The sequence below is a fragment of the Doryrhamphus excisus genome, chromosome 10 (genome assembly GCF_030265055.1).
Source record: "Doryrhamphus excisus isolate RoL2022-K1 chromosome 10, RoL_Dexc_1.0, whole genome shotgun sequence".
Classification (NCBI taxonomy): domain Eukaryota; kingdom Metazoa; phylum Chordata; class Actinopteri; order Syngnathiformes; family Syngnathidae; genus Doryrhamphus; species Doryrhamphus excisus.
The window spans coordinates 5313951-5336281 of record NC_080475.1 but is presented as its reverse complement, the minus strand read 5'-3'; the positions used below and the strand labels follow the sequence as shown (position 1 = coordinate 5336281).

The following is a 22331-nucleotide window of genomic DNA, read 5'->3' as shown; positions in this document are numbered from 1 at the left end:
AATTGCAACTTGTTTAGTTTGTTTCTCGCAATATTTTGACTTAAAGAAGATTAATATTAATCGATTTAATATTTAAACTTTATGCTTCTAATATGATGTTATTTTTCCTCATAATATTACGACTTACTCTGTTAGGTTCCGACTTTGTTCCCTTAATATTTTGACTTTATTATTGTAAAATTACTGCTGATTTGTTATTTTTTTGGTGTTGTCGGGTTTTGTTTTGTTTTTTTCTTAATATTGGGCACCACTGTTCTAAATAAACAAAACCATTAGCGCTGTTTTCAATCTATGTATATTGCATTATTATTATAATAGTAGTCGTAGTGGTAGGTAGTTGATATTTTTCAATTCAATTTCAAGTTAATTTAGTTCATAATTCATAATTTGATATTGTGGTTATTGTGATGTTTATATAGTCGAGTCAATTTTATTGCTCTAGCACCGATTGATAACAAGTATTGGCAATACCGATTAACGTGGTATCGAATCTATGCCGAAATCTACAGTATCGCCCCACCTCTAGTTGTTGTCGGCGTGATAGTTTCCCCATTCTTTACGTGCGCGCCCCCGCGGAGCGTGGCTTCCAAGTTCGCGGGCGCGCAGCACGAAGGGGCGGGGCGGGACTGCGCGCAATCAGGGCAGCGCTTGATGAGAAGTGTCCCGGATATTTACCTTCCTCTACCTGGATCCTCGGACACGCTGCCCCTTCCCGAGGTGTCCTCGGCGGTCTCTCTCATGTGTGTGACTCGTCTCTGAAGCGGGACGACTGAGGTAGCCTTGACTCTTTTCTGTAACCAAAAAAAAAAAAGTTGTTTCGGTCATGGAGGAAAGTTTACCAGCGAGGCGTTTGTTCGTGTTTAGGGTGTTGCTGACTGAACTTGAGGCTGTCAACAGGTTCCTTGTTCGGCTCAAAGTACACAGAGTTCACTGTCGTTTATATTGACACGCTTATTACTTTTCCAAATAAGGCTTAGTTTGTTTTGTTTGTGTACACTAACTAGTTGTTTACTAGTCCCTTATCTACAATATCTCATTCCATGTCAACATATCACAAATAGATGTTTAAGCTAGCTTAAGCTAGCATGTACATGCTGATTATCCCCTTTCATAAGAACATGTACTTGTTAGTTGATTAGACGCCAAGCCTGTGAGAAGCTGTGGAAAACAAGCCATCAGATTAGTTTTTAATACATTCCAAGTGTGTTGCCGTGTCAAACATTAACTAAAAAAAAAAAAAAAAAAACAACACTGTGGGTCCCATGTTGAGTGGGATCTATGACTCTTTTACCTGGAATCCCAGACAGGAATGGATGCATTCAAGGACTATTTCTAATGCATGTGTATGATGTTTTTGTGTGCAGTAAAGGTGGGCGTGTTTTCAGCTCTAAAAAAATGTTTAACATTCTTATCATTCAGCCGCCAGTGCAGGGAAGCGGCGAGATGCGGAGCTAGTGGGACGGCGGGGACGTGTTGAGGCCCAGGCCTAACAATAAATACACTACACACACGTACGGAGTCACTCCTTCGCATTCATGCTGCATTACTCACTGGCAGGCCGTTCGCTTCATCCATTACTCAACGTGCAATGTCATCCTGAGGGAGGTGCTGTCAGACAACAGTGAGGAAACATCTCAGCCTGGCCTTGTGGATCATTTTGGTTATGTGTTTTTTTTTTCCAGGTCCCCTCACTCTGACGAGCTAAAGGGCCGCTGTGGTGGGGGGCAGTTACCGTGGTAACAGACATGCCCAAACCGGACCTGCTCTGCCTGATTCAGCTGCTGGACGGCACCATCGAGACCTTCAGAGTAAATGTATGACACACACACACACACACACACAAATAGTATTTCCTGTGTATGAGGAGATCGTATGTTCCCGCTATCTGTCACCGCGCTCTGCTAATGATCGTTGTGTCCGAGCGCCATTCTTGTTCCGCATTGATCCACGTCTCCTGTTCGTCAGCGACCTCGGTGTGTCAAGGACGAGCTAACCTCATACAGTAAAGTCACGCTTTAGTTCTTTATTTTTTTTTTTGCATGGTCAGCACATCAAGTCAAACGAAAGCCCGCCGGCGATTTAGACACAAGCAGGGCAAGAGCGGCGTTGCCCCCAGTCAGACGCCAACTGTGTAGCATCACTAGTTGAATATTAAATATGCAATATGGTGTGTCGACAAATTGTGTATTATGAAAGTCCTGTCCATCATTCAAGCCCATCATTCTCAAAAATGGACTCGTTAATCAGTAGCTGCACAGGGCACATATAGACAAACAACCATTCACACTCTATGGAAAATTTGGAGTCGCTAATTAACCTAGCATGTTTTTGGAATGTGGGAGGAAACCGGAGTACCCGGAGAAAACCCACGCATGCACGGGGAGAACATGCAAACTCCACACAGAGATGGCCGAGGGTGGGATTGAACTCGGGTTTCCTTACGCTAACCACTCGACCGCTGTGCAGCCTATAAGGAATCATTCATTCATCGCGAGGGGTGCTGGAGCCTATCCCAGCTGTCTTCGGGCGAGAGGCGGGACCTACACCCTGGACTGGTGGCCAGCCAATCACAGGGCACATATAGACAAACAACCATTCACACTCACATTCATACCTATGGACAATTTGGAGTGGCTAATTAACCTAGCATGTTTTTGGAATGTGGGAGGAAACCGGAGTACCCGGAGAAAACCCACGCATGCACGGGGAGAACATGCAAACTCCACACAGAGATGGCCGAGGGTGGGATCGAACTCGGGTCTCCTAGCTGTGAGGTCTGCGTGCTAACCACTTGTCCACCGTGCAGGTCGTCGGTCCAATGCACCATTAAGTGATACGCCATCTTTGTAAGGAGGAGTAAATGGATAGTATTCCATCTGTTAAATTTAGCTAAAAACAATAAATGACTTCATAAAGCCGCCATTTTGTAAAATGCCAATCTTTTGATCTTCTACAATACTGTAATGAGTTTAAATGAAAATACCACAAGTTGTGGGCTTTTCTCAACCATTTTAGGTGAGATTAAAAAAAATGAGATGGCCGAGGGTGGGATTGAACCACTTGACCGCCGTGCAGCCTCTAAGGAATGATATTACACAGAAATTCACTTATCACAGACGGGTCTGGAAGCAATAATCAGTGATAAACGAGGGACTGTATTCTTAGCCGGAGCAATCGACCACAGATCACGGGGTTCTTGAGCGGAGCGCTCTTAAAGTGCTTCCTGACTTTGTGGGTAATGCAAATCAGCTGTAAAATAATGCGCTTCGCACCACAGATGGCCTATAAAAATGATTAATGATCGGTCTGTCTAGATCAGGGGTGTCCAGACTCTTTTTCCACCGAGGGCCGCGTCCCAAAAAAAAAAAAAAAATGGAAGGATGTCGGGGGAGCAAACACTGCGGTCGGTAGTGTTGGCTGCGCCTTGGTGTCATTTGCGGTGTGTCCAATGTTTCAGAAGCAGGATGAAGGCGTAGTTCTCTTGGACCAAGTGTGTGACCACCTGGGTCTGCAAGAGAGACAGCTCTTCAGTCTGCAGATCAGAGAGTCCGGCACAGCCGTCCCCTCAATCACAGCCAACACACACTCGCCTGTGAGCATTAAAGCAGCCACTGTAACGTATCGCACATTCTCATTGCCTAACAACCACAGGGAGCGCTTACATAAATGTTTTTTTAAGCCCCTTGTAAGCCATTATGCTGAATGAATTTCTTTCTTTCAGAGATGGCTGGAGCCTGAGAAACCCTTGAAGAAGCAGATAAAAGGTATTCGAGTCCATATAATACATTGTTTTTGTTCAGAATGGCTCTCATTAATATTTCCATAATGGCGTTATCATTGACGTTTATGTGCAGGTCTCGCTTATCCCATTTATCTAAACTTCAGAGTGCGCTTCTTCATTTCCGACCCCAACTCTCTGCAGCACGAACAGACAAGGTACTCACTCCGATATTTTGTTTTCTTGCCCCTGTACAGTAAACCTCGGATATATCGGACTCGGATATATCGGAAATTCGCTCACAACGGACAGATAAAAAAGAACCGATTTTTCTGTAATGCATTTCCAATAAAAATTCATTGCATATATCGGATTTTTTATAACGGATTTCGCCTATTTCGGACAAAATCTCCAGTCCCGTTCCAATGCATTTCCATTAAATTTCCCTGGCATATATCGGATGGCCGCATCGTGGCGCTCCGATTCGCCGAATCGTGACAGGCCGCTATACGACGTCATTTGCAGCGTTTGCAGCGTTGCCTGCGCGTCCAGGTACATTGGAAACATAGTCAAGGAAGTGCCTTTTTAGAACGGATAAAATCTGATTTACGCATATACCGGATATAAATCCGATATATGCGTAAAACTGACATTTTCTGGTATACGCATATAACGGATTTCGCTTATATCGGACAAAACCAGTGGGAACAATTGAATCCGATATATCCGAGGTTTACTGTACTAATATTAGCGATGGTGGTATTCTCATAGCGCAATAGCAACCAACGCTAACTCCATCAACCACAACAGCATACAGAGCACGTTCTGTGTTGGCCACGAAGCTGACCTTATCTTTTTTGAGCAGGAATATGCAGAGAATGAGTTACAGGTTTGGGATGCTGAGTGGGGTAAGAAGGGAGGGGGAATCGTCTGAACAGACGGGAACCGAAAACGAGTCAGGTCCGCCTTGACTTTGGTGGTGAATGGTTGTTTGTCTATATGCGCCCTGTGATTGGCCGGCCACCAGTCCAGGGTGGACCCCAGCCTCTCGCCCCAAGACAGCTGGGATAGGCTCCAGCACCCCCGCGACCCTCGTGAGGAAAAAGCGGTCGAAAATGAATGAATGAATATTGCGCAACTGCAGGGTCTTGAGACACATGCTAACTCGCAAACTAGAGAGCTAGCGACCTAAACGGTAGCCTTCAAGTTATTTCCTTTAAACTTAAATAGCCAAAAACTTACCACTTCCACACGGATAGGGAGGATAACTATTAACAGTTATTTAACCTTTAACATGAACATTAATCAAACGTAATAATTTTTTTCTGGGTACATGATACCATACAGCATCCATATCAAACTTGCGCGGGCCGCACTAACATTAAACTTTCATATCAAGGTGGGGGCCTCGAACTAGTGTCCTGCGGGCCACATTTGGGCCGCGGGCCACGTGTTTGAGACCCCTGATCTAAATGGTCTCACAAAAAGCTCATTATTTCATCTTGTACGGATAAAAAAAACAACAACACATTTTCTCATGTTTGAGTGCTAAAGTGGCTATTGTTGTGTCTCTGCAGGCACCTTTACTTCCTCCAGATCAGGAGCGATGTTAAAGAGGGCAGGTGAGTGTGCACAACAAGCCTGAACACGGCCATCCGCCCCATACGTGTGTACTTTTTAATAGCTGTTACATTGTGTCACGCTGATTTGCAGGTTGCAGTGCCCGTTGAGTGCAGCTGTGGTGTTGGCCTCTTATGCTGTGCAGTGTGAGTCTCTGATTAATGACTTAATAATAACATCTGTGCTGATAATTACGCCTGTTGAATATGCTTTCTAGTTTGTGGGGGCACTCATTCAGTTCCCCTACGACAAAAAAAAAGTATTGGGACACTATAAAGTAAACATTTGAGTAATATGGAAGTGGGGTTTCTGCTTTGGGAAGACTTTCTGCATGATTTTTTTTTGTGTATTTGTGGGATTTGCTGTGTCCAGTGATCCGTGTAGAAGAGCATTTATGAGGTTGGGGGTTACGAATGTTGGACCTGAGAAAAAGGATTGGCTGACAATTTGTATTCTGGTTCATTCCAAAGAGTTTAAGGGGCTTTCTTCCACACGAAGAAGTCAACTACTTGACTTTGTAGACCTTGCTTTGTGCAATGCTCTAATTATCGGCGGTCAAGTGGTTAGCGCGCAGACCTCACAGCTAGGAGACCCGGGTTCAATTCCACCCTCGGCCATCTCTGCGTGGAGTTTGCATGTTCTCCCCGTGCATGCGTGGGTTTTCTCCGGGTACTCCGGTTTCCTCCCACATTCCAAAAACATGCTAGGTTAATTAACCACTCCAAATTGTCCATAGGTATGAATGTGAGTGTGAATGGTTGTTTGTCTATATGTGCCCTGTGATTGGCTGGCCACCAGTCCAGGGTGTACCCCGCCTCTCGCCCTAAGAAGACAGCTGGGATAGGCTCCAGCACCCCTTCCCCCGACCCTCGTCAGGATAATATTTTTAATGATATTTCTTTATTATTACTTGATTTTAGTAATAATGATCTGGAGTGCATGAGAAAGTCAAAAGGAACATTTCAAAAAATTTCACCACACCGTCATTTATTAAGGATACCGATGTTGTAATAGCGCTGAGGGGCAAACTGCTTTGCTAGCATTAATAGCACTGCTAAGTTCATTGACAACAATAAGGAAAGTATAAAACCGGAATTATGCACTAGCGCCACAACAACCAGCCTCCGAGTCTACTAGTGGCGCTTGATGTGCGCCTCCCAAAAAAGACACCCGGGTGGCGCTTCAGTCACCATTCATCAGAAGTTAAAAAGCTAGTCAAAAAGAAAAAAATAGTTATGTTTTGGTGAAGAATTGCACACAAAAAACTCGGCCAGAGAGCTAGAAATGCGTGAAGACACCATCAGAGTCGCAGCATTTTAAAGCGCATGCAGAGGTAGATACCGGATGCGGACTACACAGGCGTTAATTGGAGCATTTATAGTATATTAATACTGCGTCTCAAGACTTTTGTCCATATTTAGACTCATCTCGTATTGACTGCATCTCTCTGACCTTTTTAGCCGAGCTGGGGGATCACTGCCCATCCCAGCAAAGCGGTTACTTGTCAAAATGCCACTTCATCCCTGAGCAGGATGACGACTTCCTGTCCAAAGTGGAGGACCTGCATCCACAGCATAAGTAATGATTTTTGCATCGTGTCCATCCAGACATTTGCTGTGCTTTGAATTTCTCGCCATGTTTAGGGGTTTGAAGCAAAGTGAAGCGGAGTTGTGTTTCCTCAACACGGCGCGGACGTTGGAGCTGTACGGAGTGGAGCTGCACACCGCCCTGGTATCACGGAACCATTTATTTTATTATATTTATATTATTTTTTATTTTTTATTTTATTTATTTATTTATTTATTTTATTTTATTTTTTTTATTTTCTTTTTCTTCTCTTTCTTTTCTTTCTCTCTTCTATTCTTTTTTTTTTTTTGTCCTTCCATCCCAACTTCCTCTTTAAACGTCCTTCCGCGCTCATCGCTGTCCGTCTTTACAGGACACCAACAATGCCCCTCTAATGGTGGGCTTGGCATCGAGTGGTGTTGCAATATTCTGTAATATGATTTGCTCCAGTTTTTTCCCCTGGTGAGTGATGGCCGCGCTAATTGGATTGTTGTTTGACTCACCAAGGCCGCGGTGAATAACGTTAGGTATTCCCGCACAGGGCCAACATCATCAAGATTTCATTTAAGAGGAAACGCTTCCTTATACATCTCAAACGGAAACATGTAAGTATAACCACATAGCGATGTGATTATATGGCACACATAATGGAGAGATCATGTGACATCAACGCACGCTCTGCTGCAGGGGGAGACCCAAGACTGCGTGGTGTCGCTGGTCCTGCCCTGTCCAAAGAACTGTAAGAACCTGTGGCGCTCCAGCGTGGATCATCACTCCTTTTTCAGCTGCAACCGGAACGCCAGGAGCCCCAAGCACAACAACAGCACGGCTCATTCCTACAGGAAGTTGATAACTCATCACCTGGGCTTGGCCAACAGTAAAAATGAAAGGTGTGCGGTTGAAGACGTCGTTTTCTGGGTATAAGTACTGAAACTTTGGAATTTCCAGTGGTCCGGTGTGCCAACGCGTCGTAGGCGGGATGGTGTGGAACCCCGTCCTGCGGAGATCTATTTCATCCGAATATTTGGAGACCAAGAGCCTTCCGTCCAGATCGCCCCCCAACACCCCCAACTGGTACGGCATCTTTCCAAACCGTAGTTTGCGGTCTTTCATCTTCCCGCTGCGACAGGCGGAGTCCACGCGTTCGCCACGGCATCCGCAAAATCCGCCCATCGTCCATGGAGCTGAGCGGCGAGCTGAAAGACGTGTGTGAAGGGGAGGACGTCTTCTACACATACAGGACGTCCGTCAGCAGTAGCAAGGGCAGCGAGGGGGACGCTTCGCTGCATCAGTACGCATTTTATCTCTTTCCCTTCCATATTGTGGGACCTTTTAAAATAGAAATGTTATTTTTTTATTAATAGAAATTATGTTTTTTATTTGCTTAGTGATATTTTCCAGCATTAGCTTCCAATATTGCCTTGATATCATCCTGTAGAACCTTTTATCATTGCGTAGTGCTCTATTTCTTCCTGAAGATTATCATCTTGCAGTACCTTGATATTGTCTCGTAGTACCTTGGTATCATCTTATTTAACGATAACCGTTCATAATATCACTCCCAGACTCTCTGGACTGTAGAACCTTTTATCATTGCGTAGTGCTGTATTTCTTCCTGAAGATTATCATCTTGCAGTACCTTGATATTGTCTCGTAGTACCTTGGTATCATCTTATTTAACCATAACCGTTCATAATATCACTCCCAGACTCTCTGGACTGTAGAACCTTTTATCATTGCGTAGTGCTGTATTTCTTCCTGAAGATTATCATCTTGCAGTACCTTGATATTGTCTCGTAGTACCTTGGTATCATCTTATTTAACGATAACCGTTCATATCACTCCCAAACTCTCTGGACTGTAGAACCTTTTATCATTGCGTAGTGCTCTATTTCTTCCTGAAGAGCAGCGCCCAAGGCAGGATTATCATCTTGTAGTACCTTGATATTGTCTCGTAGTACCTTGGTATCATCTTATTTAACAGATAACCGTTCATTCTGCATAATATCACTCCCAGACTCTCTGGTCTGTATAACCACGGCATGGACGAGGTCTTACAAGCTGACGACAGCACAGCAGATGAGGATGGAGTCAGTAGCTTCGTGTACAACAAGGTCGGCCATCATAATCGTTCCTCGAGGACGCTGCGTCAGGTATACTCTATCCGTATTTATTGGTAATCGCGAGTGTTGATTGAACAGGCCCTGTGCGATGGCGACCTGCTGCTAATTCGCATTGCTCCCGATCACGAGGGCAAGTTTGGCTTCAATGTTAAAGTAAGTGTCACAAGTGTTAGCATGATAGCATGTCGTACGTCGCACCGTTCTTATTCCATGTGACTTTTCATAGGGTGGCGTGGATCAGAAGATGCCTCTATCCATATCTCAAGTTAAAGCCGACTCGCCGGTAAGAACTTATGGCAACAATCTGGTTAATATCATTTTGTCACATTAGATTCTACTTGGATTTTACTGCTATGTAGCTTTGAAATGTTTAATCGCGCAGACCTCACAGCTTGGAGACCCGAGTTCAATCCCACCCCCGGCCATCTCTGTGTGGAGTTTGCATGTTCTCCCCGTGCATGCGTGGGTTTTCTCCGGGTACTCCGGTTTCCTCCCACATTCCAAAAACATGCTAGGTTAATTAGCGACTCCAAATTGTCCATAGGTATGAATGTGAGTGTGAATGGTTGTTTGTCTATATGTGCCCTGTGATTGGCTGGCCACCAGTCCAGGGTGTAGACAGCTGGGATAGGCTCCAGCAGCCCCTGTGACCATAAGCGGTGAGGATAAGCGGTAGAAAATGAATGAATTGAAACGTTAGCATGAAATTTATGGGATTTATTAATTTTAAATTAAATTTATTAATGGGGAAAAAAAACAACAAAAAACTTGTGTACCACTTTATGAATACTTGAGAACGAAATTAGAAACTGGAGATAAGACAAGATTTAAGTGTGGTACTAGCTAAAAATATTTAATAATGAAGCTAACCCCATGGTCGTACATTGTTTTATTATTGATTTATAAAGCATGCATTTAGAAAGACATTTTTATTAGGGGACCCTTTTTGCAGGACTGTTAAAGCCTGCCTCTGCATGTCCTGTGCACCCCCCCCACCCCCCACCCCAATAAATGCACCAATAATTTATGTATAAATTCTGCAAGCTACAGCAACTGTTTTGAGGGCACACCACTGCATTGGAATCCAGGAAGTACAGCTTGTAAAGTTTTGATTAGGGAATATGGGAGTATATGAACGTCAAAAGTGTTATCCGTTCACACAGCTCCGCTTCCTACCAACCCCAGGGTTGCATCCATACATTTTCATTTACAGCAGGGGTCTCAAACACGCGGCCCGCAGGCCAAATGTGGCCCGCAGGACACTAGTTTGAGGCCCCCGCCTTGATATGAAAGTTTAATGTTAATGTTTGATATGGATGCTGTATGGTATCATGTACCCAGAAAAAAAATATTACGTTTGATTAATGTTCATGTTAAAGGTTAAATAACTGTTAATAGTTATCCTCCCTATCCGTGTGGAAGTGGTAAGTTTTTGGCTATTTAAGTTTAAAGGAAATAACTTGAAGGCTACCGTTTAGGTCGCTAGCTTTCTAGTTTGCGAGTTAGCATGTGTCTCAAGACCCTGCAGTTGCGCAATATGTTGTAAATAAAAAGAGTATAAATGTGACTATAGTCGTGTTTTGTCATGTCTACAGGGCTCTAATAATGCTTTGTTCATTTTAATATGAAAAAAATAATATGTTTTTATAGTTTTTATTATTTGCCGTATTATTATTATTATTATATTTATTTATTACTGATTGATTGATTTTCTTTATTCTTGATTTATTTATTTTTCATCTTATTTTGTGTAGAAAAATAAAAAGTAAGATATTTGAGAACAGTGGAATGTTTTATCAGAGCTTTTCTTGTAGAAAATTGGAACCAAAGCGAAGTTTTTAAAAAAAATTTAGTTTTTAATAAATGCGTTTTTTTTTTTTTTTTTTGAAAACCTGATGAGGCCCAGTCTCACCCAGACCCGAGCTCCAGTGGCCCCCAAGTAAATTAAGTTTGAGACCCCTGATGTACAGTGTATGATGGTCTCCTATGGGTGGATGGGTAGTTGCTGTTGAGTGACCCTGACTCATCTCCAGGCCGGCCGATGTGAGCCCAAACTGCTGGAGGGAGACCAGGTGGTTCTCATCAATGGTCGAGACATTTCTGAACACACACACGACCAGGTGGTCATGTTCATACGGGCCAGCAGAGAGTCGCACTCCCGAGAGCTGGCCCTGCTCATCAAACGCAAAGGTCTGCTCCTGGAAATGCAAATGGAGAGGAATGCGCCGAGGAGGCGGAGTGTCAAAACTCTGCGACCTTGAATGTCCTTGTTTATCCAGGTCCCGGCCGAGCGGCGGCTCTGCTCCAGCTGCCTCCCGCCCTCACCCTCGCCGGCCACTCCCAAGGAGACGGACCGCAGTCACCTGGCCAGAGGGTCACCACGTTGGACGAATCCATGCGACAGCTGGAGAGAGGGATTCAGTCCGGCACTCTGTGCTTCCACTTTGAGGTATTTGAGTGGAGTCTATCTCAACACTGCACACAAATGTCTTTAATTGTGTTCATTTTAAGCAGGATTTAGCCGGTCCCATTCAGTTACATTCGCTATCATAAAATGCTTTTCTTTAGGACAGATGTTGTCCCTAATCCTCACTGGTCCAGCACAAAGAGATACAGTGGAGCCACAAAAATTCTATTCTGTGATGCCGGTTGACTTCTACGTTTTTTTGGAATGCTGTCGGAATGAAAATTCCAGGTTTATTCCTGGATCTTCCAAGTGCTTTCAAAAAATTTGGAATGAATTCCGAGTGCATTCCAAATATTCGGGCTCATTCTTGTAGCCGGCCAAAATGTTTTGCTCATGTTAAGAGCTTTCCATGTGCATTTGAAAGGTATTCTAACTGAATTCTGACTGCACTCTAAATATTCTTACGGTATTCCAGCTTTCCAAACATTCTCAAACGGCAAGCCACTTCAAATACTGACAGTATTTCTCTAAATGTACCTCAAATGCATCTCAATTGCTGATGGAATATTCATTCATTCATTTTCTACCGCTTTTCCTCACGAGGGTCGCGGGGGTGCTGGAGCCTATCCCAGCTGTCTTTGAGGCGAGAGGCGGGGTACACCCTGGACTGGTGGCCAGCCAATCACAGGGCACATATAGACAAACAACCATTCACACTCACATTCATACCTATGGACAATTTGGAGTCGCTAATTAACCTAGCGGGCGGCACGGCGGTCGAGTGGTTAGCGCGCAGACCTCACAGCTAGGAGACCAGGGTTCAATTCCACCCTCTGCCATCTCTGTGTGGAGTTTGCATGTTCTCCCCGTGCATGCGTGGGTTTTCTCCGGGTACTCCGGTTTCCTCCCACATTCCAAAAACATGCTAGGTTAATTAGCCACTCCAAATTGTCCATAGGTATGAATGTGAGTGTGAATGGTTGTTTGTCTATATGTGCCCTGTGATTGGCTGGCCACCAGTCCAGGGTGTACCCCGCCTTTTGCCCGATGACAGCTGGGATAGGCTCCAGCACCCCCGCGACCCTCGTGAGGATAAAGCGGTAGAAAATGAATGAATGAATAATTAACCTAGCATGTTTTTGGAATGTGGGAGGAAACCGGAGTACCCGGAGAAAACCCACGCATGCACGGGGAGAAACATGCAAACTCCACACAGAGATGGCCGAGGGTGGAATTGAACCCTCATGCATGTCAACTGCCTTCCATTCTTGTCATTCCCAGAATCTATACAAGAGGAAGCCCGGCCTGTCCCTTTGCAGCGCTCGACTTCCAGAGAACATGGAGAAGAATCGCTACCGGGACATTTTACCATGTGAGCGCTTCCTCTTCCACCTTTGACCTTTTCCTAACCTTGCATCGCAGCTGATTGCCGCAGCGTTGATGTCCCACTCTGCTTGCAGATGACGCCACCAGAGTCACTCTCCAGGGCCAGGAGGACTACATCAACGCCAGCCACATCACGGTGTGCATTAAGCCGGTTAAGAACAGTTTCCCATCACCCGCATGTCGCCGACACTGCATATTTATTGTATGCGTGTTATTTGTGTGTTTCTCAGTTGGCGCCTCCGGTGTCTGGTGTGTGTTTACGTTACGTTGCAGCTCAGGGTCCATTGCCACACACCTGCAGTCACTTTTGGCAGACTGTTTGGGAGCAACAGTCTCACACCATCATCATGCTTACAACTCTGACCGAGAGGGGGCGGGTATGCATGCGACCACCAGTTCCTACGTACACATACGTACTTCAAAATAACATATATTTTTACATATTACACAAAGCCGAGACGTGAATGTTTGTTCAGATATCTTAGCATATATTGACCTATCTTGGACTGGTTTTGGCACCCGTATCCTTTTTATTTTTCATTCAACAGTTTGGACACCCTTGCCCTACACCCTTCACGCTGCGTGCAACACCCGTATTTGTTCAGGAATGACAAGAAGTAAACAGGAGAACACAAACAGATGGGAACACCTAATCGCTATTTCTGCGCTGTGCAATTATGATAATTCCAACTGCCACAGCATACAAGAATGTGACTAAATAACAACACATAATAATAATACTGCATAAACCATTTTTGTATACTAATTCGTACACACCCTGATGATAGAAAAATATATAAAAAGTTATTAATAGTAGTTGTAGTCATATTTGTATTAGTAATACATACTGTATATATTCACAAGTATAATGATAATACTGCATAACCCATTTTTGTATACTAATTTGTACACACCCTCATTGATTAAAAAAAAAAGTAGTTGTAAGATTTTTATTAACAATACATACTGTATATATTCACAAGTATAATGATAATAATAATACTGCATAATCCATTTTTGTATACTAATTTGTACACACCCTGATTGATAGAAAAAAATATATAATGTTATTAATAGTAGTTGTAGTCATATTTTTATTAGTAATACATACTGTATATATTCACAAGTATAATGATAATAATAATAATACTGCATAACCCATTTTTGTATACTAATTTGTACACACCCTGATTGATCGAAAAATATATATAAAGTTATTAATAGTAGTTGTAGTAATATTATTAGTAATACATACTGTATATATTCACAAGTATAATGATAATAATGATAATACTGCATAACCCATTTTTGTATACTAATTTGTACACACCCTGATTGATAGAAAAATATATAAAGTTATGAATAATAGTTGTAGTAATATTTTTATTAATAATACATACTGTATATTGCATCATCTTTATCTAACAATAAAAGAATAGAGAACAGGCTAAATAGATGTAAGATATGCTAACACAATGCTTATTCAGCTACACTAAAAATAAACATGAACACAAAAGGTGTCCAGTGTTTATGTAACATAAACACTTTTTTTTTTATTTATAAGTCGCTCTGGAGTATAAGTGGCAGGAACAGCCAACCTATGAAAAAAAAGTGCGACTTATAGTCCGGAAAATACGGTACATTATTCTCGAAATCTTACATTTATGGCCCTAATATTGTGGTGAAGGCAGATAGAATGGCCAAAACGTAGCTAAACAATAAACTGTTTTTATGATTTGCACTTGAAAACATTTAGTATTTCTGCTAAAAGTGACGAATGATGTATTTCACAGCGCCGTTCACAGTATTCATGCAACCGTATGGAGACGCGCGGCGATCAAGGTTTTCATCTCTGAATGAGCGCTCTTTATCACAGCTTGCCTGTTGCTTGGTAACCCCAAGCTCCCGTTAATTGATCCTTTTTCTGATCTTCGTCAAGTGCCGTGACATTTTCCTTTCTTGAGGCGTGCGTTCTCTCTCTCTCTCTCTCACACACACACACACACACACACACACACACACACGGACAATCACTTCACATCCTGCTCCTGATGAATCTCCTCTCCTCCCTTGTCTGCAAATGTACACCAGTTTGATTTCAAGAGCAAGGAAATGATATCCTGACGGATGACTCATATCTAAGGCAACGTTATTGTACGCTTATCGCTCCGCTGTGCTGCTTTTACCAGACCAAGTGCCACCAGTACTGGCCGCATCCGCCTGAGGTGAAGGATTACGGCCACATGCGGGTGAAGTGTCACTCGGAGGAGTGCAACCTGGCCTACGTGACGCGGCGGTTCACACTCACCCACACTAAGGTACAGCGCCGGTACACGACCCCCTTCACTTCATAATGACTGTTGGAGTCGCCGTTTGTGTGTGGTGTTCTACTACACATGATGTATTGGGCCTTTTAATTCTGAATTTACAGCGGAACCTGGATAAGATCCAGAAGCTCGGACTCCAACTGACACGGATGTTCATTCATTCATTCATTTTCTACCGCTTTTCCTCACGAGGGTCGCGGGGGGTGCTGGAGCCTATCCCAGCTGTCTTTGGGCGAGAGGCGGGGTACACCCTGGACTGGTGGCCAGCCAATCACAGGGCACATATAGACAAACAACCATTCACACTCACATTCATACCTATGGACAATTTGGAGTCGCTAATTAACCTAGCATGTTTTTGGAATGTGGGAGGAAACCGGAGTACCCGGAGAAAACCCACGCATGCACGGGGAGAACATGCAAACTCCACACAGAGATGGCCGAGGGTGGGAATTGAACCCTGGTCTCCTAGCTGTGAGGTCTGCGCGCTAACCACTAGACCGCCGTGCCGCCCAACACGGATGTTAACCAAATCAATTTTTCCCATAAGAAATAAACATTTTTTTATAGTTTTATACTTATAGCTTGACATGCAGGAAACAATTTTAAATGCATATAAGTACTAGACATTAACCAATGCGATACTGATTGGTAGTACTCAGGGAGTACCGATAACTGATATTTGGAGCCGGTAGTCATTTGCTATCCGTAAAACTGTAGGTAAAACAGCCCGTGTTGATGCAATTCCAATTAATAAGCTATAAAACACAACACGTTTTAAACACACTCATACAGCCACACTAGCATGTTCTGCTAAACTAAGCTAACCGAGCGAAAGGAGTTTTTTGGCCAACTTTTACTGGTGCAGAGAGGAGAGGCTTACCTGCATCAGAGCCAAAATAACCCAGTTTTAAATTGATCTCTTATTGGCTGTCAGAATTTTAAAAAGCTCATGTTAATATGTTTCAATACAAAATATGGATCAATCACTAATAAATACATAGAAATGGTAAGCTTTTACCCTCTTTAAAGGCGTGATTCTTGACATGGTTGTCCCCAAAGACACAATGTGGCATCGAGATCAACCACCACCACCTTCCTGTTTTGACATCATAAGTTGTTAGCGACTCCGGTTTCCTCCCACATTCCAAAAACATGCTAGGTTCCAAATTGTCCATAGGTATGAATGTGAGTGTGAGTGTGAGTGTAATCTAATCATAGAAATGTCAAGGTGACTATAGGGGTGTTATTTCATGTCTGGAGGGCTCTGACAATGTGAAAAAAATATATCTAGAATATCGTGAACAGGATTTGTGTGGGGGAAAAAAAGGTAACTTTACAAAAAAAATTGTTAATTAATTAGCCCAGTGGTTCGTGCGCAGGCCTCACAGCTAGGAGACCCGAGTTCAATTCCACCCTCGGCCATCTCTGTGTGGAGTTTGCATGTTCTCCCCGTGCATGCGTGGGTTTTCTCCGGGTACTCCGGTTTCCTCCCACATTCCAAAAACATGCTAGGTTAATTAGCCACTCCAAATTGTCCATAGGTATGAATGTGAGTGTGAATGGTTGTTTGTCTATATGTGCCCTGTGATTGGCTGGCTGGCCACCAGTCCAGGGTGTACCCCGCCTCTTCAATGAAGGTAAAAGTAACCTTAAATGTTCCCTTTAGCCCTTTCATTCCTTGTTTATAAGCATTTAGAATTTTTTTGTGCATGTACATATAAAACTATGAAGATTTGTTTTGTGTTAACATTTTTGAGCGTCAAAATGATAACATATTGTCCGCTAACCAGAGATTGCATGCAAACCGAGGCAAAATTGTGGTGTAAATGTTCAACGGCAACCAAAAAACATGATGCTAACCAAGGTTTGAAGGTGGAATATGATATTATTTTTAAGCGGTCTTCCACAACAATCTACATTACCTCCATTTTCACTTCCTATGAGTTTCATTCCCTTTGTGTAGTATCATTTTTACTACATATTGTGTGTACAGAAAACAGACTCTTAGTGTTTTTGTTCTTTTTCCTATTCTTGGTTGCTAGTTCGTACATTCAAGAGTTTTAAGTGCGTTTGCAGTTTGCAGTCCGCAGTGCTCGCCGCATGTCTCCATCTTAAACAGCTGTGCTCTTTATAACGTTGCCATGGTTACAGGTCGGGGTGTTGGCGGATGAATTTCACATTAAACTTGAGCTGAACTTTTGGGCGCAACACAGATTTATTGCACACCGACCAAGCAATCACAAAAAAAAACAAAAAAAAACACGCACACGGCTGCTTGTCCCCCCCCCCCCCCCATCAGTATAGTCATATGTTTGAAAGGGGTTGAATCAAAGTCAGAATTTCCCTGCATAACAATGCTTCTGCGATATTAACATAATCCCTCAGTGAGACGTACAGACGGTGACTCATGTTAAATGAAAACACCAGAAGGCCACCGTGCATTTTCTATTAATGCTCCGTAACGAGGGGGGGGGGAGGGGTATTCACTCCATTGCGTTCCTTCCAACACCTTCCACGGCCACGTGAGTAAGTCATGACTGTCAACGCCACGGCGATAGTTTGCTACCACGTTGGTGACATATGTCCCGTGGCAGAGCTCATCACCGCGGGACGTTACCGGCAGCCAACGTGGCGGTCATTTCCGCGTCGGGCTGGCGACTGTGTGCACAGCGAGGTTATCGATGTACGGGAGTAAACACGTATGTGTGTTTACATGGTGCACGCCGTCTTATCTGATCAGACTTTCCACATTACGGCCCTGAGCAAGGCACCTCGGCGTATCACCACCGAGCTCAGCCAGGCATGGACGATGAATGCGCTCACATGCCTGCACAAATACTCCTATGTGTGTGTGTGTGTGTGTGTGTGTGTGTGTGTGTGTGTGTGTGTGTGTGTGTGTGTGTGTGTGAGCCCATCTGTTCCCCTGGCGGTGCTCTGGTTAATCCCTGCATGAAGTCACAGGCCACCCCCCCCCCCTGTCCCCCTCCTCCTCCTCGCTCAAAAACACTCAACTCAGCTCTTCTGTCCTCCTCTCCAGTCCACCTGTTTTTCTGTATTTCATCCCACCGCGGTGTCGTCATCCGGCACTTCCTGATGTCACCTCAGGGTCACGTGCGCCGTTGCTCTTGTTTTTTTTTTGTTTTTTTTTTTCCAAAGCGCCCTCCTGCTTCTCGTTCAGTCACGCACGTCTTGTCTGGATGATTCATGTCTCTGAAGCTCCACAAAGTTACAGTCTGGTTTAGTTGCTTTCAGAATGCTTGTCAATGTGGCGTTTTCATGGACTGGTGGCCAGCCAATCACAGGGCACATATAGACAAACAACCATTCACACTCACATTCATACCTATGGACAATTTGGAGTGGCTAATTAACCTAGCATGTTTTTAGAATGTGGGAGGAAACCGGAGTACCCGGAGAAAACCCACGCATGCACGGGGAGAACATGCAAACTCCACACAGAGATGGCCGAGGGTGGGATTGAACTCGGGTCTCCTAGCTGTGAAGTCCCCTAACCACTTGACCACCGTGCAGGTGAATGAATGGGAAATTCCCATTTGAAAAACACCATTAAGTGATATGCCGTCTTTGTGAGGAGGACTCAGTGGATAGTATCACATCTGTTAAATTTCGCTAATAACAATAAATGACTTCATAAAGCTGCCATTTTGTAATATGCCAATCTTTTGCTCTTCCACAATGATGTAATGAGTTTAAATGAAAATACCATGGTTTTCTCAACCATTTTAGGTGAGATTTTAAAAAAAAGATTAATTAGATCAATTAATTTCACATTATGATTAATTAATCTCTAAAAACCAATTTTTATTTCTTGACAGCATTAATTATAGATAACTTTGTAGACGATATCTATCCCAGACAAATCCATCCGGAATTCTATGGAAATCCTGGTCTTCTCCAGAGTACAACTTCATGTTTAATTATGTAGCATAGGTTGTAGGATCATTACATATACTCAAATTATCTTCTTTTTTTTCCTGTGTCCGGTCAGCGGGGTGAGGATCGTGCAGTCACACACCTGCAGTACGTGGCGTGGCCCGACCACGGTGTACCCGAAGACCCTTCCGACTTCCTGCTGTTCGTCAGCTCGGTCAGGGAGAGGAGACGAGCTGAAGAGCCTCTCATGGTGCACTGCAGGTTAACACTCGTACTAATTGATACTCCGCTGCGAACCTGGCGCTGTTCATTCACGTTGAAATCTTCCCTGCTTTTCCAGCGCCGGGATTGGACGGACAGGTGTTCTGATCACCATGGAGACGGCTCTGACGCTGTTGGATAGGGGGCTTCCGGTGTTCCCGCTGGACGTTGTGAAAACACTGAGGGATCAGCGAGCCATGATGGTTCAGACTACGGTACTTTTGGAGCGAACGCGGGCCATTCTGACGCCATTTGTTTTATAGTGTGAAACAATTTATTCCATAGGAAAGCATGACAATAGAACGACTGAATATAAGTCGGAAATATGAGCAGATTTATTCTAATGATGAAATGATAAAATACATTTTAAAAGGGACGAGGAACTTGAAAGCAGCTTTTAGCGTACTGCTGCTACCATTATCACCCGTATTTTTGAAAGGCGATCCGCTCCACTGAGCTGCTTCTTGTTTATGTTTATACAGCATGCAAATGAATCGCTCCTGTGGAAAACATCCACAGTGGAAAAAGAAAAACACGTTGAATTAGACATCAATTCAGTCTTCGTTGTATTTCATTACCTCAAAATAATCATCTGAATTATTGCAATGGTACAGTGGCGTTTAAGAAGGGGAATAGTATCTTGGGAATTGCTGTGATTACGTAATCTATTGGGTTATCGTATTTTTGGACCAGCCTGGAAACGTCTTTAAGTTTAAGTTCATTTACATCATCAATGAAGATTTTCAGATGTTCCACAATAGTATTGGAAGTACAGTAAACCTCGGATATATCGGATTCAATTGTTCCCACTGGTTTTGTCTGATATAAGCGAAATTAGTTATATGCGTATACCGGAAAATGTCCGTTTTACGCATATATCGGATTTTATCCGTTATAAAAAGGCACTTCCTTGACTATGTTTCCAATGTACCTGGACGCGCAGGCAACGCTGCAAACGCTGCAAATGACGTCGTATAGCGGCCTGTCACCATTCGGCGAATCGGAGCGCCACGATGCGGCCATCCGATATATGCCAGGGAAATTTAATGGAAATGCATTGGAACGGGACTGGAGATTTTGTCCGAAATAGGCGAAATCCGTTATAAAAAATCCGATATATGCAATGAATTTTTATTGGAAATGCATTACAGAAAATTTGGTTCTTTTTTATCTGTCCGTTGTGAGCGAATTTCCGATATATCCGAGTCCAATATATCCGAGGTTTACTGTATGTTGTCCAAAATGTCACCTTAATGCTGGAATTTAGGAAGCCCGACTGGGAATACTGAGCAGTGTGTCTCCAAGAATATCTGTTTTTTAAGGTTTTGGTAGAACAATGGGCGGCACGGCGGTCTAGTGGTTAGCGCGCAGACCTCACAGCTAGGAGACCAGGGTTCAATTCCACCCTCGGCCATCTCTGTGTGGAGTTTGCATGTTCTCCCCGTGCATGCGTGGGTTTTTTTTCCGGGTACTCCGGTTTCCTCCCACATTCCAAAATCATGCTAGGTTAATTAGCGACTCCAAATTGTCCATAGGTATGAATGTGAGTGTGAATGGTTGTTTGTCTATATGTGCCCTGTGATTGGCTGGCCACCAGTCCAGGGTGTACCCCGCCTCTCGCCCAAAGACAGCTGGGATAGGCTCCAGCAGCCCCCGCGACCCTCGTGAGAAAAAGCGGTAGAAAATGAATGAATGAACATGTTTAGAGCCCTCCAGACATGAAATAACACCCCTATAGTCACCTTTACATGTGTATTAGCCACTATAGTAGATATAATCAGAGAAAATAAGACATATTAGACATAAATAAGAAGGTAGAACAATGGTTATTTTGGTTATTATCAAGGAAACCATGGAGGTTGCTAAATTTTAGCTCTAAAATTCGCCTGCTGTGTTTTCCTGTATCTTACGTCTCCTTTTGTCTGTTCCAGTGTCAGTACCAGTTTGTTTGTGAGGCTATCCTGCGAGTCTACAAGGAGAAGCAAGTGGGATCTCCGGCCTCGTAGATCCAAAATCAGAAACAGCACCAGAGGAAATTGAGCCTCATAACTTCCACTCAAGTGACTCCCACCGAGGGGGCTGACAAGCACCGCAAGAGATTAACCTCTGTCGTGCCTGCGGGGCCCGCTTGCACAGTCTGGATGAGAATGATGCAGCGTCCAAAGCACAGCTGGATGTGAGCTATGTAGCCGAGATCAAATAGGACACTTTGAATCTTTACACTCGTCTGCCTTATTAGATTCCGCAATAAGCTTGTACAGGACAGGAGACGTAAAACAAGGACGCTGCTAAGCTCGGAGCTCAACTTGTTCAAAGAGGGCAGTGGGATACTTCCAATATAACGTGTGGATTAAAGTGTGTGTTTTAGTAGAGCCTGGCTGGAGATCACTACAGAAGATACTGTGTGGGGTACTGTGGTGTTGCTGACACTGTTGTGGAGCAGCACCCACTTTCCACTTAAATTATTCTCATAATAAAAAAATGATTTGTATGTTTTTGTCTGTTTTTAGACCAAGTTAAAAGGTTCAAAATAATCAGCTTCCACTACTTGGATGCCCAGTGGGATACATTGGGGTGATCTACAATCAGTGTCTATCTTTTTAAATACATTTTTAACATTATTAGAACCATTTGGACATGAAATAATACCCATATAGTCACTTTGCATTTATATTTTTTTTATTTAGAACACATTGCTCAACACTTATGCTGATGGAACTTAGCTAGCAAGCTAGCGAGTTAGCAAGCTAGCGAGTTAGCGAGCTAGCCTCTGATTTGGCTCTTCTAAACTTCCATCCACCCACCCGTTTTCTCTGCCGCCTGTCCTCATTACAGTCGCGATGTCTTCTAAACCTAAGAAACCCAAAACGTACGAGGAGGAATGAGAGAAGAACCTGTTTTCATGATTTGTGTCATTACTGCCGCCTGTTGACCAGAATACTACATATCATCCATATAGTCACTTTGCATTTATATTTTTTTATTTAGAACACATTGCTCAACACTTATGTTGATGGAACTTGAGA

At 43.5% G+C, this 22331-nt stretch overlaps 1 protein-coding gene across 1 annotated transcript; it reads left to right on the top strand.

Moving 5' to 3' along the window:
* Positions 1-611: 611 nt before the first annotated feature.
* ptpn3 (protein tyrosine phosphatase non-receptor type 3) lies at positions 612-21796 on the top strand. The gene is made up of 26 exons (XM_058083392.1): positions 612-774; positions 1683-1814; positions 3458-3592; positions 3722-3764; positions 3855-3936; positions 5296-5340; positions 5432-5484; positions 6799-6916; positions 6982-7069; positions 7278-7366; positions 7446-7509; positions 7592-7794; positions 7853-7978; positions 8034-8195; positions 8922-9018; positions 9106-9180; positions 9254-9310; positions 11061-11217; positions 11307-11476; positions 12716-12806; positions 12895-12956; positions 13051-13197; positions 15010-15138; positions 19160-19305; positions 19385-19520; positions 21237-21796. The coding sequence occupies exons 2-26, from the start codon at positions 1746-1748 to the stop codon at positions 21309-21311; spliced, it is 2619 nt and encodes an 872-aa protein (XP_057939375.1). The 5' UTR covers positions 612-774; positions 1683-1745; the 3' UTR covers positions 21312-21796.
* Positions 21797-22331: the final 535 nt, after the last annotated feature.

Bases quoted from the DNA above. Each gene is read 5' to 3' on its own strand.
- ptpn3 (XM_058083392.1), top strand. From the start codon at position 1,746: ATGCCCAAACCGGACCTGCTCTGCCTGATTCAGCTGCTGGACGGCACC. The intron at 9,181-9,253 runs GTAAGTGTCACA...GACTTTTCATAG, and splicing joins AGTTTGGCTTCAATGTTAAA to GGTGGCGTGGATCAGAAGAT. The intron at 11,218-11,306 runs GTCTGCTCCTGG...TTGTTTATCCAG, and splicing joins CCTGCTCATCAAACGCAAAG to GTCCCGGCCGAGCGGCGGCT.